Source organism: Camellia sinensis, chromosome 13 (genome assembly GCF_055761805.1).
Source record: "Camellia sinensis isolate YWXY chromosome 13, ASM5576180v1, whole genome shotgun sequence".
NCBI lineage: Eukaryota > Viridiplantae > Streptophyta > Magnoliopsida > Ericales > Theaceae > Camellia > Camellia sinensis.
The window spans coordinates 69,077,241-69,095,874 of NC_138973.1; the positions used below are offsets into that span (position 1 = coordinate 69,077,241).

The 18,634-nt window shown below is 35.8% G+C and overlaps 2 protein-coding genes across 8 annotated transcripts; both read left to right on the plus strand.

Moving 5' to 3' along the window:
* Positions 1-228: 228 nt before the first annotated feature.
* LOC114280999 (transcription initiation factor IIE subunit beta) lies at positions 229-9,041 on the plus strand. 3 transcript variants are annotated; one of them, XM_082902460.1, is made up of 6 exons: positions 308-491; positions 3,223-3,293; positions 4,170-4,442; positions 7,358-7,489; positions 7,598-7,714; positions 8,449-9,041. In XM_082902460.1, the coding sequence occupies exons 3-6, from the start codon at positions 4,170-4,172 to the stop codon at positions 8,794-8,796; spliced, it is 870 nt and encodes a 289-aa protein (XP_082758586.1). In that variant the 5' UTR covers positions 308-491; positions 3,223-3,293; the 3' UTR covers positions 8,797-9,041. The 3 variants fall into 3 exon arrangements, with proteins under 3 accessions (XP_082758584.1, XP_082758585.1, XP_082758586.1); XM_082902458.1 differs by lacking the exon at positions 3,223-3,293 and having other exon boundaries at positions 229-491; XM_082902459.1 differs by lacking the exon at positions 3,223-3,293 and having other exon boundaries at positions 262-491; positions 4,156-4,442.
* A 3,712-nt stretch (positions 9,042-12,753) lies between these two features.
* Positions 12,754-17,921, plus strand: LOC114281023 (Stress responsive alpha-beta barrel domain protein). Of its 5 annotated transcripts, none has more exons than XM_028223459.2 (12): positions 12,754-13,020; positions 13,288-13,380; positions 13,473-13,584; positions 13,947-14,074; positions 14,635-14,774; positions 14,910-14,978; positions 15,350-15,488; positions 15,714-15,776; positions 15,862-15,905; positions 16,505-16,612; positions 16,734-16,793; positions 17,625-17,921. In XM_028223459.2, exons 1-10 carry the CDS (start codon positions 12,942-12,944, stop codon positions 16,589-16,591), a joined length of 954 nt encoding a protein of 317 aa, XP_028079260.2. In that variant the 5' UTR covers positions 12,754-12,941; the 3' UTR covers positions 16,592-16,612; positions 16,734-16,793; positions 17,625-17,921. The 5 variants fall into 5 exon arrangements, with proteins under 5 accessions (XP_028079260.2, XP_082758582.1, XP_082758580.1 ...); XM_082902456.1 differs by having other exon boundaries at positions 12,911-13,020; positions 13,155-13,380; positions 15,862-15,910; XM_082902454.1 differs by having other exon boundaries at positions 12,911-13,020; positions 13,155-13,380.
* The last annotated feature ends 713 nt before the right edge of the window (positions 17,922-18,634 follow it).

Below are 18,634 nucleotides of genomic sequence, written 5' to 3' on the forward strand. Positions count from 1 at the left end.
ATTTAATGTTAGTCATTTTGATTAATTATAATTTTAGCATGCTTTTGTTATATCACTTTTGGTTGTTTTAGCTAACTCTTGTTATCTATTTGTTATGTGATAATTTACATAATTTTTTTAAAAAATTTATGTTGTGAAATATTAAATTTTTTAAATAATGTATAATAAAATTTATATACACAAATTAAGTTAAAATATTTATATACACAAATTAAGTTAAAATATTTTATTCATATCAGACAATACACACCAGCAACCATTAGTTGATAAGAGTGAATTTAGTGGTGTTAAATAATTTAACTGTCTTTGAGTTCAAACCACAACACTGATGACTGACCAAAGAATTCCTCGATGATCTCTCTGCTTCTGTCGGTTGTCTGGTCTGTGTCTCCTTCCTTACTCCCCTCTTCTGCTGAACCACGCGAGTCACGCCATCGTTTGGTATCACCAAAAACCATCGTTTATTTTCTCTCTCTACTTCCCCTCTCAAGGTACCCCAATATCCTCTTCAATTTTTTCGATTTCTTTTGATAAACTTTAATCTTGTTAGGGTTTTATTGTTCATATGCATGTACTTATCTATATGTGTATATTTGTTTACCCGAGATTTATTGATTAGTTTTCGATTGATGATTGGCACTCTCATTCTTTAGATTCGTTTACTGTGAAAAGATTGTTGATTTTTAATGGTTTGATGGGTTTCAACATATGATACACTGTGCTTATTATTGGGATATCAATGGGACGGACATTAACCCTCCATCGCCGTTCCCCTATAATAATTTTTCCCCATTCCCATCCCCATCTCCTAATGGGTTTTATTTTTATTTTTAAAGATTCACAACCAAAGCTAAATATACATTTTATTTTATTTTTTTAATTCAACAACAAAATCAAATACACATTAATTAATTATGTATAGAAATGAAGAAATTATTGAATTGGAAGAGTTTTCAAAATCCAAACAGGTAAATCAAGAGACTGAAAATTGACTTGAGAAAATTCAGAGATTGGCAACAACAAAAACAGAGATCAGTACAATAGAAAATGTGTATATATATATTCAGTTTATAGATAGAAACACTTTACCTTTAAAGCAAAGCAAAGCAAGGTCTCTCTGTGTCCAGTGATTGACTCCGGCAGCTCACAGTAGGGATGGCCATGGGAAGGGTTTGGGGTGAGTTTGTCATTTCCCGCCCCTGCCCCAACCCCGCTACAGGTGTAATATTTCAACCCCATCCCCACCATCGTGGATACCCGATACTCACGGATTACCCGACCACATTTCAAATAGTCAAAAAAATTGAGAACCATTTAAATTCACAGCACATTAAATAATTTCCCTTGTTTTTCCATATATATAAATAGTAAAACTTTTAGGATTATTATTTATTTATATTTAAACAGAACAGAGATTTTTAATATTCCTTTCTTATATCTAATTATATTATATATATACATATACATTTATATTATTTATTTATATATATTATTAATTATATCGGATCGGGTTGGATAGGGAGAGGCAATACCCGTTCCCACTCCACCCCCGTTGTGGGTGGCCAAAATATAATCTACCCTTGCCCTACGTAAGTGTCGGGTCAGATAAAATCCACTCATTTGGGCGGATATGGGCCAGCCCCGCAGATTGGATTAAAATGGCCATCTAACATTATCCAACCATTTTTGGACAAATTCATGGCCCTGTTTAAAACAGGGAACCCCTAATTTAGAACTGTAAATACGTTCCTTTGTCTATTTCTTAGAGAACACAACATTCTATAGAGAGAGAGAGAGAATTCTTCGGATTTGTGATCACACTAGCGAGACTCCGGCAGCTTTTAGCGAATTCAAAAAATGGAAAGTTTTGTGATTTATGATTATATATATATGTATCTATGCTTGCACATATATGGGAAGAGATCATGAATAAAGAGACAAGGGAGGAGAACATCTCGGTGTGGGTATATATGTATGTACATATAGTAGAAATGGGTGGGTACCCATTCCTGACCCCATCCTCGATGGAGATTTAAAGAACACAACTTACCTGGCCCGACGGTCAAGAAAAAAGGGGGAAATCCATGTATTTGGGTCGGGTCTCCATGGGTTTCCACAGGGTTGGTTATCCATTGCCATCCCTATTGATTCAATTATTTGTAAGTTAATATTGGGATGCCAATTTGATTGCTATTCAGAAAGTGATTCAAAAAACCCTTGCATAGGAGGGTGCCCATCTTGATCCAGGGCGCCCCTTTGTGGCGGCTCGAACCACAAAGCCAGTGCCCATTTAATCCTGTACTCCCATAAGTATCCAATCACACTTGGTGTGTCAGCGAGTTAAACTAAAGCTCAACTTGGCTTGCAAAATAATGTGCCCTAGAAGAGCATATAGACACATGCATGGTCAAGCTTGCACTTTACCTATTTGGCACAATTTGAGGATCATAACAGAAAGATCCAAGCTGGTGCATAATTTTTGGTGACTAGGTGGATATCTTTCTTTTCCTTCTTTGCTTTATTTTCAATTTCATTTTTTTCGTGTTATTTGTTTGCAACTGATGCTCATGCATTTTAATTGGCTTTGGAGTTCTTATTTGTGAGATATTGTGCTCTCATAATTTGTGTATATTTTGTCTTAAATAAACTGTATGTGAATTTGTGAGGTGGTGTTCCTTGTTGCCTTGAAAACAGATGCTGTTTAGTTGTGGGAATGTGTATAGCATGGTTTGATGATTCTTCTAGATCTTTCTCCCATTTCAATATATACATGTTTTATTTGTCTGATTTTGTGCTTCTGGACCCTTGCTTCATACTCCTATTTTAGTATTAGTTTTTTTTTTTCTCTTTTGGTTGGCACATTTCTTTTATGAGGATTTAAGATTGGGATGATGAGGATTTGACCTTAGGTCGATGAAGGGATGCTTTTCGATATCTTCTGACTTTGTTGTGAATACATTTGTAAGAAAAAAAACAGTATTGGAATTTTTATTTGTGGATTCATCTATGTATTGCATATCATTCCAAAGTCAATTTTTCCAGGTGAACTTTATTTTATTTTATTTATAGCTGAATCATGTCCCATATTCAGTCGTTGCATATTGAGTTGGGATCACATGACAAGTCTATTTTTAATGCCAGATGATTTCTATCCTGCTTTTTATGCTTACTCCACCAACTTACAATCTGTTGAAATGGTGAATGGTCATTTTATTTTTGTAGGACAAAGATGAACTTTGTTTAGGAAATAGAAGGGAGTGCAACCATAATAATAGATTAGCAACTACAGTTTGGTAAATGTACTTGAAGCATATCACTTTTTGTTTGTCTTAGCATTTTGTAAGATTCTATGATCCTTCAAAGTTTTCCTTTTGTAGTGTTCTGCTGCATGAACCACATATGTTTGGTAACTGCACGTTAGGGATATAGCATCTGGAGATATTCTAGTTTTGAGTGGAATTTAAGCTGTATTTTGAATGGAAGACAAAAATTTGCAGATCATATGCGTCCTCAGTATCTTCATTTGGTGTCCAAGTATCTCACGATGTGAGCGGTTGTTTTATGTTTTGTATCCTAACCTCTTGGGATGTGAGGGGATTCATTTTGTATGCTAGCCCTGTGTGTTCTTTACCTTATTAGGTGAGATTTGATGCTTTTGGAGCATGTTTTTCTGAGTCCTTCGGGGCTTGAGTTCGAAACATTTTCCTCAAATGAGCTGAACGTATAGCACCCCAAAAATATTTAACATAAAAAATAAAAAATCTATCTCCAGAGTTTAAGCAGAAGTGGAGAACTGTGGCTATTCACAGGTAGCAACTTAGATTCATCAGATGTACTTGTAGTAGCAGTGGACCTATCCAATATGATTTCCATGGTTTATTTCAAATGGTGCTGCGGCAATAGAACTGTGCATGCTGCAAATATGAATGCATCTGTAATTGTTTATGCATTATACCTATGTCATTAATGTTTATTCCTTTTAGTGTTTCACATGAAAACATAAATTCCCGTTTTTATAGTCATTAATGGAGAGACTAACTTTTACCAATGCCTACATTTTTCATCTGGGATTTGAGTTTCTTATTTTTATTTTTATTTTCTGTTTTTTTATTCCATTTTATGTTCAATTTGGAGTATTCAATGTTGAATAAACAGTGTTTTTTTATCAGATGGCATCATTACATGAAAGTTTAAATAAATTTAAGAAGCAACAAGAGAAATGCCAGTCAACCCTTACCAGCATTGCAGCTAAAGCAGGGTCTTCTAGGGTAACAACAAATTACAAGGCCACAACTGCAAGCACTTCTTCTTCAACCAATACAAAATCTCCTGCGCCAGCCGTCAAATTCTCAAATGATACAGAGAGACTTCAACACATCAACAGCATACGCAAAGGCCCCGTAGGAGCTCAGATCAAGCGTGTTATAGACTTGCTGCTTGAGGTACAAATCCTACACCTCACTCCTCCCATTCTCTCTTCATTTTTCCTTTCCTTTTTGGATACAATTTTCTTTCCTTGAGAGCAAATAACTGTTTGATTTCTCTATTTTCCATCTCAATCGATAATGATATTTAACAATTAATCATGTGTGTTTGATTAATTTTAAGAGCATGCTAGATATCTGAGACATTGTAAGTTCATAGATGGTCCAGTTCTCTAGAAATGAGAAGGCAATTATATTCTGTAGAAGTAGAAGATGTAGAGGCTATAAAAAATGATTCCCATACTCTATTTGTTACAAGAAATTAAACAACTGTCAGATATAATTCAGGTGAAAGAAACAAAGTTTACACATGGACGTATTGTTGGATTTGAGTTGAGACCTGAGATTTGAGCCAAATGGCTTGTTTGGACCATGACAGCAAGCCAGTATGTTTGGGACTGTGCACATCCAAAAAGTCCTAAAGAATATCTTTGGTTGTAAATCATGAACCATGGGCTCAAGATCAAAGTAGCTAGGTCCAATTGGAAAAAATAATTTTTTTGTCTTATTTTTATATTTGCAATGAAATGTCATTTATCTTTAGTTATATTAAAATTCTAATTTTTTTACGGGTGGGATACTTGGGGTTTTAATGAATGTATATTTATCTCTGTGACCAATTTGTATGTTTCTTAGAAATAATGTTCGTGACATTGGTTATGTGATTTAGTACTCTATTCTAGTAATATTCATATATTATTTGAAAGCGTTTTTTTTTTTTTTTTTTTCATTATTTATATTCTATGTTACATGGACTCGGGTAGGGGTGTTCACAGGTTGAGTCGGCCCGGGTTTACCGTTGACCCGTTAACTGACCGACTACCATCGGGTTCCACACATGCTCAACCGAAGTCGACCGATTGTTAAGTTTGAAACCATCTGCTTAAATCATTTGGTTGGCGGTTGGCTTCGGTCGGTTTAACAGCTAGTTTTTTATTTACCAATCTCTCCGTTCTTGTATTCAAAACTAATATAAAAAAAAATCTCAAAATCCCTAGAAATTAATATAAAATGAAAGTATACCTTAAGAACCCTATAAATCACTATTCCTGGTAGGAGTAAGAAATAACAAAAGAAAAAAGCACTGAGGCATCATCATCATCCACTGTCTAAAGAAATCTTTGGCACCATCGCTCATCTTCTTGATCTCCCACCCCATTAACATAGTCAATCCTTCTCAATTTACTGTCAGTAGTTGAATCCAAGATCAGAAAAGCAAGGGTGACGGAAGGAGATCAGAAAACTTGGGATTGAGGAGGAACAATGGGGACAAACAGATTCACCCAAAAAAAATGGGGAAAACAGAGAGTTTGTAGATAGATGGAGGAGTTACATAGACGTCGTTTTGGAGAGAGAGAGAGAGAGATCTGAAGAGTTGAGAAGTAAATGAATTAGATAAAGAGATATGGAGAGGAGAGAAATCTGGGGAGTTGATAAGTAATAATGAGTGTGGGAAGGAGTAACAGATACATATATATATATATATATATATTTTGAAAATAATGAGTAAGAGAGAGATATGGGGAGTTGTGAAGTAATGAGTAAGAGAGAGAAATATGGGGAAGAGGACTCTATGAGGAGTTGTTTGTTCAAAAAAAATGATAAAAAAGAAATCTGGGGAGGCGTGAAGTTGGTGATAGCTGATACGATTGTAATTTGAACTTTAAAGGAAATATTGACACATATGGATAAAACTCTAAATCTTTAATGTTTTACTTCGGTCAGTTTGGTTTTTACGATTTTGAGGCTCATGAACCGATGACCGACTGCAAAACTGAGATTTTTAATTACATCAAACTACAGCTGACCCATTCAAACATCGAAATCATGAATTTCCTTCTCGGTTCGGGTGGTTCGGGCTGGTTTTTCGGGCCAATTGGTTCCTTGAACAGCCCTAGACTTTGGTACAAGTGTCGGGTGTGGGTATGTATCCAGAGGTCGGACTCATTAAACCATAAATTTAAGGGTACACAAACTTTGAAAAAAAAAAAAAAAACCATATTTTTATATTTTTAGTCAAGTATGTAAGATAAAATGGTGGTATATTATTGCAATCATACAACGATATGTACATACAATAATAGTGTTAAATATAATTATATAAGAAGTGTCCAATGAAAGTATCCGACACATATTCCATACCCTTGTCCGAGTGTTGGATGTCCTACATGGGTATTTGATTTATTTTGAAGAGTTCGTGTGACATAGTTTATATTTATACATGTTAATGTATATTATGATACACAATACAATATGTGATACATAAAAATGATTCAGCGATGCTCGGTATGTATCAAAAGTCAACATCATGTTGAAGAATTTCCAATTGTGCTTTTAGTTCATCACTTCATCTTCCATCACTTAAGCAGAGCATTTGTGTATCTCTTCTCCTCCTTTGTAGGTGTTCCTGAATACCAATTATAATGAATAGTTTGCCTCTTTTTGAAAACTTTCACATACTCATAACTGAATGCATCACCTTGGTATGGATAAGTACAAATGGTTGAAGATATCAATTTTTAATCAGTGCTTTCCTTAAAAGTTAAAATGGCTAAAATCAAGCTTTAGATGTTTTGGTCATGTTCTTGGACATGGGAATTAGATGAATCGGGGTCTCATACACTGCCTGTACCAAACAGCTGTACCTGAGTTTATGTAACATGGTTTCTAATACTCCTTATGAAGTGAGACCCAATTATAGCCCTTAAAACCTTAAGATACCTACTGTACAATTCACCCACCCCGCTGGATGCGCAGGGAAGGGATATGTGAGAAGTCAATTTTATTCATTTGTCTTTCCAATTTACTGTAGGTCACTTGTAAGGGATCAAACACATCCTGATTATTTATGTATAAAATATTTTGTTCTGCAGACAAGGCAAGCCCTAACACCAGAGCAAATAAATGAAGTTTGTTATGTTGATATAAATGCCAACAAAGCTGTCTTTGACAGTTTGAGGAATAACCTAAAAGTGCACTATGATGGGAGGTGTTTCTCTTACAAGGTAAATCCTAATCTTTTCACTTGGAGCCCTGGTGGGTAAGTGTACTTCAATGTATTGGGAAAGGTCTGTCATGAGGGGAAATTTACTTGGTTTTTTATTTGTTTACAGTCCAAGCATGATCTGAAGGACAAGAATCAATTACTTATCTTAGTACGCAAATTTCCAGAGGGCATTGCCGTTATTGATCTCAAGGATGCGTACCCCAACGTCATGGAGGACTTACAGGTGTATTCAATTTTTAAAATCAGTTTTGATTTTTTACGGAAAAGTCAATTTTTTGGATTACTAAGTTTGCAGTTAAGCTTGCAAGAAGACTATGTTTGTTCATTTACAATTAACCAGAGGTGATTTATCGCCCTACAAAATTTGTGCTAAGAAAATGGACACTTTTCTGTGGTGCTGTGCCATGTTGGATGCATGATGTCCATCACGGTACGGGCACACTGTCAGGCATGTGTTACACTTAAAATTGCATTGTTAGTGTGGCTGTACCATGTTGTATTTGTATCTCATATCCATATTCTTGCTTCTTAGGTTTGATTTTTAGGATATTTGGGATGAATTTATCTCATGTTTTATGTTTCGACTGAGAATCATTAAACTCTAAAGCTTACCTAAATCTGGTTCGCTAATATAATGATTTGGAAATGTAGGTTACCTTGTATGTTTGTCTTGTACATTTTTAGCTACTACAGCTGTCCTTAATCATCTTCTCTTGATTAAATGGATATAAAATATAAGACACAGATATAGGCACCATCTATTGGGCGGATGTCAAATGTACAATTGCAGATAAGAATGCTGATTTGCAGATGTATCATTTCTCTTTTTGGAATGTCATTCAGGGTCTGTTACCTCGTAACATAATAGTTAGATACTAGCTTTGTTTTTAAATTATAATGTCAAAAATTTTCATTTGTCCTAGAGTTTTTAAAGCAAAGTTTGTATTTTGTTTCTAGGCCCTGAAATCTGCTGGTCAAATTTGGCTGTTGTCAAACTTTGACTCACAAGAGGACATAGCATACCCAAATGATCCCCGAGTTCCCATCAAGGTTGATGATGACCTGAAATTGTTATTCCGGGGAATTGAACTACCACGCGATATGATTGACATTGAGAAAGATCTTCAGAAAAACGGAATGAAGCCTGCCACAAACACTGCAAAGAGGAGGGCCATGGCTCAGGTTCATGGCATTGGCACAAAGCCCAAGCTGAAGAAGAAGAAGCATGAAATCAGCAAGAGGACTAAGCTGACTAATGCTCACCTTCCAGAGCTATTTAAGAACCTTAATGTTCCCAGTTCTTGATGGTGGATCAATCCTTTTCAGATTTCTGGCATTCACAGGATGTTATTCTTTCGCATAAGTTGCCTGAGATTTTCTGAATTTATGCTTGGATCCTGTAGATGTATAGTGTTATAGGGCTTATAGATAGGTGCTTTCAGTTGCTTGAAATCCTGAGATTTATCATGTGAAAGCATGAAGTCACATTTTCTAGTAATTGTTGAGATCTGAGACATTTAAAGCTGCAATGCTAATCTTGACTTTAGTTACTTGGATTATCGGCTATTATGTTTTGACGTTTGTCCCTGCTTTGAAGTAGGAATGGCAACGGGCCGGGACAGGGCCGGGGATTACACTCTCCATCCCTGATACCCGAAGGTATAAAATTCCCTGTCCCCCAACCCCCCGATCCCTGGTGGGGAACCCATCATCCCTCTAGCCCCCGCCCCCGCACCCGCACGGGGATCGGGTTTCCCCGACCCCGAAAAATCCCAATACAAAAACAACAAAATCATCAACATCAACATTAACACCATCAACAACATCATCTGTGTATTTGAGTGTGTCATAGAGAGAGAGAGAGAGAGAGAGATCTGCTTAGATCTGTCGTGGTGGAGGGAACCGACGCCAGAGTATGGAGTTTCGGCGACTTTGGCATCGTGGCAGTAGCGGTGGTGCGGAGGAGGAGGTGACAGTGATTGCGTCGCTGCAGAGAAAAGAGAGAGAGTGAGAGAGAGGGTAGAGGGAAGGAGAGAGAGAGAGAGAGAGAGAGAGAGAGAGAGAGCCTTGCCTTGTCGGTTTTCTTCGCGCCTTGCCTTGCCAGTCTTCTCTGCTCGCTGATTCGGTGCTCTCTCTCTCTCTCTCTCTCTCTCTCTTTTTGCTCTCTGCACTCTTTCTCTCCCACTATTTGCTCTCTGCACTCTCTGTCTTTGCTTTTTATTCTATTGTCTGATGGTGGATAGAGGGGTATATATATGAATGGATATAGGGGTATAGATCTAATTTCAGTTCGGGAGAAATGGGGATGGGCCGGGAATGGGGCTAGAAAACGTATCACTATCTCCAGCTCGAAAATTGTCGGAGATTTATTTTTGAATACTATTCTCGGCCCGTCGGGGGCATTTTTCGAAAAAAAACTATTCTAATCGGAGTCGGGGGGTCAGGTCCCCGTTGGGTTGGATTCAAATTGCCATCTCTACTTTGAAGGAGTTGCTGGACTGAGAGAAAAATGACACAAAGCTATATATTTCTTTGAACACTACTGTAGTTACTTTCGAGCATAATTGTTGGTTGAAAGAGTGGAACTCTCATCTATCTTGCCGTAATGCCATTTATATTAAATCTGTCGAACAATATAAAATTGTGGGATTTGATATTAATGAACTCGTAGACCATGTATACAAAGTTGGAAAACTATGTTAAGAACTCATTTTCAAAAGAAGCAAAGTTTAAACATTCCTAACTTCCCTCGCCTTTTAATCCTTAAATACTCTCTGTTCTATTTTAATAGTTCTTTTTAAAAAAATTTGGGCTTGTTTGGTTTGGTTTTCAGAAATATATTTTCAAAATTTTTTTTGAGGAAAGAGTTTAGAATTTTTTTGAGTTTGTTTGGTTGTATATTTTGAAAATAGTTTTAGAGTATGTGAATTTGAGATGATTTGATATTTTGTTGTTGTTGTAGTTGAGTAGATCTGTGTGAGAGAAAAAATGATTAAGAATGAGAGAGGAAAGAGAAAAAATGATTGATTGATGTGTAGGAAAGAAAAAGTGATTTTGAATTTTTTTTTCCAATATTACTAAACCAAACAAAATTTTAAAAAACTTTTTCCAAAATTTATTTTTCAAAAACAAACTAAACATTTCTTTCAACTTTTTAAATGGACAAGTAATCATTACACTGAATTTAAATTTTAAAGTAATAATTCCTAAAATACCTTTCTGTTCTCATTTTTAAATTTATTTATAAGGGAAAATTTTGGACACTTCATAATTTAAAGTTTTGACTTTTTAAAAAGAGAATACATTTTGGGACAATAAAAAATAGAATAATGGATTAACAAAATCTTGGTTGGGTTAGATTAAATTTAGTTGGCAACTTGTTATCCTAGGGCCAGAGCCCACGAATGTCATGATGTCGAATCGTCTTTTTTTTTTAAAAGAAAAAAAGACTAACAAAATGAGACGGAGGGCATAAGAGATCTAAAGAAAACATTGGATCAATTCCTACAATTAATAGGATGGCACAAATTTAAATTTACACACCTCTTGATAGGATATTTAAAATAAAAAAAAATATAAAAAAAACTAGGATACTTTAGAAATATATAAATAATTTTTTTTATAAAAATTAAAGGGAGATTTACCAATAAATCCCAAAATATAAACTTATGAACCAATTAGTTCCATTTTTATTCTAGTAAATCGTTTAGTCCTGAAAAATTCCGAGAGACGTAATTACCCTCATTTAGATACCACTCATCTCTCTCAGCATTCTCTTATATGGAGACCCAGCCACACACATATCTTCTCTCTCTAGCAGACACAAGACACCATGCACACAAAACACCATTAACACACACACCCAGCAGCCACACTCATACACACCATATACACAACACATACACACACACACAGCACACACCAAACCCAGCTCTGTCTTCTCTCTCTAAGACACACCCAGCGCATAACACACACACACTGATACACGCGCACACACACACACTGATGGCTTCAACACATACCCACACCCACACACACTGATACACACACACAACACACACATACACTGATGGCTTCAACACACACCCACACCCACACACACTGATACACGCACACACACACACTGATGGCTTCAACACACACCCACACCCACACACACTGATACACACACACAACAGACACAACGCACACAGTACACACGGCACAGACTAGGACATCAACACACATGCATTTACACGCACACACCCACACTGATACACACGCGCACACACACACACTAATGGCTTCAACACGCGCGCACACACACACACACACTGTTGGCTTTAACAGTGTCACACAGCCACGACGGCGTTCTGGCCACCATCTCCGCCACCAAACACCCCAAAGCCCATACGTCCGCAGCCGCCTCCTGCTGTCCGGCCACCACTGTCTCCGGTGGCATATACATCGACGTACCTCTCAACTCAAAACCCACGATCTTCTCTCTCGATTTCTTCGCCAAACCAAAATCGGCGATCTTCGCGACATCGTTTTGACATAGAAGAACGTTTTGAAGCTTGAGATCACAATGAACAAACCCATTCTCGTGAATACATTGAAGGCTCTGACTCTTGGATATTCCTAAATTCACTGTTCCGAAGCTTCCATGGCCGAGTAAATCGCCTCGAACCCACTCCATGGGAGCGAAAATCAGATTGAATTCTGGGTTTTGCCTTGCCTTGCTTGTGGTCTCACTCTGTCACAACTAACTCTGTTTTGGGGATTGGCATATATACATATATTTATATATATAAGATCTTGATATTGGTGGCAAAAAACATAACAAATATGGGTAAAATCGTTCACACAGTTACACTAAATATGAAAAATAGGATCAGCAAAAAACAAACTTCCCCACTGATAGGACTTATTCGAACAAAAGAATAAAGTTGGGACTAATTGGTTTAATAGTTTGTGAAATGAGATTTATTGATAAATTTTCTAAAATTAAAATGGTTCAGATTACAAAATAATTTATTATTTATAAAACCTACTGACACCACATTGATTTTTGTGCGGTCTATTTTGACAATTCAGCGTTTTAACTAAAAAAATTAAAATCATTACAAAAAAGTCAATTTTTTTTTTTACTTGTGTTTTTTTGTAAAAAAAATAAAAAAATATACTGAAATTATTAATTTTCGAAACAATACAGTATTTAGATTGAAAACTTTTTATTTATTTTCTTCTTCATATTATTGTAAGATGGCCATATAAGGCGCCAATTCAAAACATTCTTTTAAATAACCGTTTTTTTAAGTCCACCCATTTCCTACTCTCTCTCTCTCTCTCTCTCTCTCTATATATATATATATATCTCTATATAATCTCTCTCTCTATATATATATCTATAGAGAGATATATATATATATATAGAGAGAGAGAGAATTCTTTCAATCGTTACAAGTAAAATGCTTATTCAAACTCATACCTTGTGTCCCTTTAGCATTCTTCCAAAAACCCTAGGTTCTGCAAGGACACCCTTCGGTGGTAAGTTCAGTTTCTAATTGAAAATGCCTCTCTCTCTGTTTGGTTGCTAAGAATCTGCTTGTAAAACAAACGAATTTCAAAATTATGAAAATTTTATTGTGCTTTTTTAATTGGGAACCGTAAAACGCAATTAGGGCGAGATGTGTCTTTCCTTGGAATTGGAAACCAACACACATTGCAACAGTTCCATTTTCTCAGCAACTAAAAGGAGGGTTGTTCTCTCTTACGCCTTTATCAATTATGCTTGCTTTTTAATTGAGTCATCAGTGTGCAACTCGAAATCCGTACGGAATGAGTCTCTCCAACGGTGTAGGAATTTCAGGCTGTTTTCCGCAGCTACAGGGAATTGGAATTATCGCGGTAAAATTTTATGTTTTGGATGACTATATAATCTTGATAGTTTGTACATCTGATTGAGTTCCGCATTTGTTTGTTTCATTCCTATTTACCAGTATTCGAAATGAACGGAATTATTAATGTGGATTTTTGGAAAATGAAGAATCGAGGTGCCATATTTTCAGCTTCTGGGGGGCAGAACTCAAGTGTTGATATGGGAAGGAAAAGGTTGTCTTTTTAGCTCTCCAACTGTTTGATTTTTCACATAAAGCACACTTGAATTCCAATCTGTGGTCTACCATATCTGGATCATGATTTGGGTGGGGATTTTGAAAGCGAAACGGCTAGGTGAAAAATAACTATATTTTGTTTACATTTCACTTACATTTCATTCACATTGTCCCTTCCCTTTCCAAATCCCTACCCAAATACATAAACCAAACACAGCCTAAGTGACTCTATCGTTAACGTCGGTTGAATGTTTGATACATGTGTTTTGTCAACTTTTCTAGTCAGTGAAAACTCTAACTCTTCTATGAAATTTTAGATTATTAAGTTGTGATATTTTGGTCACTAACATTTTGTCCCAGAAAAGTTGTTGAACATGTATGTCTGCTCAAAGCAAAAGAGGACTTATCTGATGAGAAAGAGAAGGACATGATGGATTATCTTTATACATCCCAATATCAGATGGGTGGCATTGTGGCAGTGTCAATAGGTGCACTTTTTTTCTTTCATTCAAAAAAAGGATTAGTCATGTATAGACCTACTTCTGCTTGAGATTTGGAATTTCAATTACTTACGTTGACCTAGCTAGTTGATGCCAAGTGAGAGAAATGTATTCTCAGTGGCTCTACCCACCCTTCCTCCCCCACTCCCCTTTTATGCATAATGATGTATTTCTTGTGGGCAGCTTCCTGTTAATGATTTCTACTGTATTTCATTAGGAAAACATGTAGGATTGTTAATCACCTTGTTCCCTCTTGGTTTGTTAAGACTAACCCATATCAATCAATATTTTAAAAGAGTTGGTCCTTTACTGTGACATTTGATTGTAGAAATTCTAATTTTTATAGGTTGCTTTGTTTGTTTCTCAAAGACTGATCCTAAAAACTTTGAGAGTGGTCTGAAAATATATAATGACCAAGTGAGCATCAACAATTGGGTCTGTGCATGACAAATTGAGTGACCATGACCATGTACTCATTTCATGGTCATGCTTGATAATGTACATATAGTTATCGAATTATCTCTGAAGTATCAAATTTTCTCCTGTAGGACGTATCTCTGATCGAAATCTTGACAATTACACTCATGCTTTCTACATGCGTTTCCAAACAAAGGAAGCCCTTGCAAAGTTTTACAATAATACTTTCTACTTGGGAGTTCTCAAGGACCATGTAATGCCTTACTGCCATGTACGCCCTGACATGTAAACACCAAACAGTTCCTTTGAACTTTCATTTCTTCTAATTTCCTCCTGAAAGAACTTTGCTAATAAAAAGGTTAAATTTCTAAAGTTTCTTGGACTTACATTTGCTGCATATATACAGGGGCTAATAAATCTGGATTATGAATCTGAAGTAGAAGATGATATCCTAGCTATATTTCGGAAAGGAGAGGTTGGAAGCACATCCTTATCAATGTCTTCAGTTCTCTTCAACGTGACTTGAGACTTGCTTCTCATTGAATAAATATGAAATGAGTTGTAGTGTTGACTACAAAGACATATACAATTTCATGATATTATATTCGCCCGAGCTAGTCATGCAAATACAGAAAAACATTTACTTGCTTTACAATGAAGGAAAGCTGTTATCTTTACTTAGTGGAATCAAAATTTTAATTCATCTATCTCAGTTGGAAAAGCAATTAGATGCCTGAAACTGAAGGAAAGATCCCCTTCCGTTTCATTCTCTAAATTGTGATCTGATTATCATTTGTTTATTAAGTTACTGACTTCTGAAGGCCGTTGAATCACTTTTGCTGACAGGAATTTAACTTCGGTGTGGAGTTTATCGTTTTCATTGAATTTGTTGAGAGTGCGTTGGGCAGGCCTGTGGAAGATGCCTTGGCTTCTCTGGCAAAGCTGACAATGGAATTTCCATCCTTAATCGTCCAAGCTACTCAAGGTGTTATAAAATTGAGAAGTAACCTTTGTAGTTGCATCATCGTTCTTAGGTCATTTATTGCTATACTGTTTGTTGGTCTTCCTTGAGAAAGCCAAGTTGAAATATAGACAGATTGCAGTTCTGTTTGTTGTGTTACTTTATACACAAGTTGCATTGATTGAGTTGTTTTTCCTCTGTTGATAGTGCACTTTACTTATTTCTACCTATTACCCTGTCTAATTTTAGGTTCAAATTTCAATGTAACCAATAAGGAATATACGCATGGGGTGGTGATACGATTTCGATCACGTGAGCGCTCTTTTGCACTCTTTGATATGTCCCAATATTAGTCACCTCATTTTTGGTGACTGCTAATTGTTTTTATGTTTCACAGTGGAGGCCTTTGAGATATTCATGAGCAGTTCAGAGTACAAAGATGTAAGGTTCCACATCTACTTCTTTCTCCTTTCTTATTCAAGTTTCTTTGTTGACTTTATAAATTCATTTCGAGCTGTTTCTTTCTTGCTTATATCTCCATCATTTCCTCACTTTTGGTCCTTTTACATGCGCTTAGATGTACTTATCTGTGGTATGACTGAATTATTTATTTATTTGTTTTTACTGCCATGTGAAAATGGCTGAGAATGACCACTTTAGAAGTAGCAAAACAAACTAAAATAATCTCTCTAAGTTCATTGGCTGACAGGACTGCAGATTTTTTGAACTTTGTTTTCTTGATCATGGGTTAATCTAAGATTTTTGTTCCAGTTTTCAAAAGTTGGGTTGACATTTGTTGCAGTCCTAGTCAAAATCGATATAAAAATTCCCCAAGTTTCTTTGGGATACAGGAAACTATGTGCAGGCAAGGGGACAATTGATGAACTAAAAAGGAAATTTAGAAAATATTCTGAAGGCTTAACTGAAATCAGATATGAATAAAAACCTTCTTTGAACCTTATCAGTAGTTCTATCTTTTATCTTGAGGAAGTGAAAATTCATAATTGGAGTCTGAATCAGCTTTGAATTTGAAAAACCAGATGTGGAGGTCTAAATTCCAACCTATCACCCGAAACATACTTTCCAATAATTTTTCTGTAGATCCTGTGGGTACTGAGATTATGTAAGAAGTCTCAATGAATTTCATGGTATGTCTTCTTACTCCTTTAAGCTACTTTGTTAAGAAAATGGAAATAAACATTCTATATATTCTATGTACACTTTTGATAGAACTACAAGCTTCTTATATTTTGCATAAATTGATGGCAGAGGTTTTGAAAGAGGCATTCCTGATCTGGGTTAGTCTACTTTTAGGAGACAAGCATGCAGGTAAAGCAATAAAAATTAAACTATCCTTTTTCTTTTATTTTTTCATAATTTATCTGGAACATCTTTTTATTTATATATGTGTTTACACATATAGTTATATACAGATTTCTCCTATCAGCTGAATTGCTTTTGCATATTTGAGCTCTTTTCCAGTAAGTGGAATAGTGATGTTTATTTTCTCTTGCATCTTTTCAATAGTGGGTAGAAATGCATATGGAAAGTTGTTGCTTGTTTGTGTCACTTTTTGTATTCACAATCATACAAATATACAATAAAACCTATAATTATACAATAAATACATGATATTTAGGTTCTAGTAGAAGCATGAGCTTTAGTATGAAAGGTTGTTTTGCGTGTTTTCTCAAGTCAGTGGAATGCAGTTGCGTAGGGACCAGGTGCTGGATTGGGGATCTTGTGGGAAAGCAACATGGTTTGAATGATCCAAACACTCCAATCAAAATCTCATTCTCTAAAAAGCTGATATAGAAAATGGTATAAACTAATTAAGAAAAAGAGAGAAAAAAAGATGATATAGAAAAATGCTGATCTGTCTGCGTTTATGCATATGTTCATTTTGTCTTCTATTTTGCTGCTAGGACGCTGAAAGATAACATAAAAAAAAATAAAAATAAATAAAAATAAAAAAGGGGCGTACTCAGTGCATGAATCTCCCGCTTAAGCGGGGTCTGGGGAAATGTTGATGTACGTAGCCTTACCCAAGCAAATGGAGAGGCTGTTTCCGTGAAAACATAAGGAAATAAACTGATTGCATATTTGGTATTGCTTGCATATTTACGTTTCAATTTGATCACATCCCCTTCTGTCTTTCAGGAAGTTACATTTCGGAATCCTTCCAAATGCATTGTTGACTGCTCGGCGGATAGAAACAATAGGTGTACAGACAATTATTAGTAATGTTTTATATATTTTATTAATCTTTTTTAGTATCAGAGGAGCCAAATTATACCCCACCACCATTCAGCCTAGTTGTATTAAAAAACATATAGACTGCTAGACTCCACAACAATGTAAAACCAAAATCCCTGACTATTTATTAATTCTCTATTTGACTTTTTTGTAATCCACTACTGTTCTTTACGTGTTTATTACTTTTAGTCGGTGACGAAACCTGATTGTATTGGTTGTTGATGGCGCTTCAATGTTAACTCTTTCTATCCTATAATTGTTTAGTACTACGAAATTCTATTACCATGTTGTTAGTATGATGTATGTGGGAAAGGGAAAAACTCTGGCAACATAAACTCTGTTTGTTTGAGTGGAAACTATATTTTTTTTTGTGTTTTTTTGGCTTTTTGCACAATGAAAAACAGAAGTCAATGGAAAACAAATTTATTTGAGCAGAAAATATTTTCCACCTTTAACAGGTGGAAAACGTTTTCCAAACTAAAATCTTACCAATGCCACCATACTATCAATACTACCACACCACCATTACCACCACCACCACTATCACCACCTCCACCCCACTGCCACCATCACCACCACCCCACCACCACTAATACAACCATTAATCCATATTTCAAGGATACAACAAAAACATTGGAAAATGTTTCCTGTCGAAACAAAGGGAGGGATAGATTAACTTCATGTTTTCTCAACTGCAACCTTGTGTGTACTCTTCATTATTCAATCAAGTTACAATTATGTTTTTCAATCGATATGACTTTCTATTCCAACTGCATGTATTATACATTCTTAACTGGAAAAGAGAGGGGAAAAAAAAAAAAAAAACCAAAGAAGAAGAAGAAGAAAGAACAATGACAACATGGACACTATAAAACTGCAAAACTCTGTCTAACTAGGTGTCATCATAATCTTGA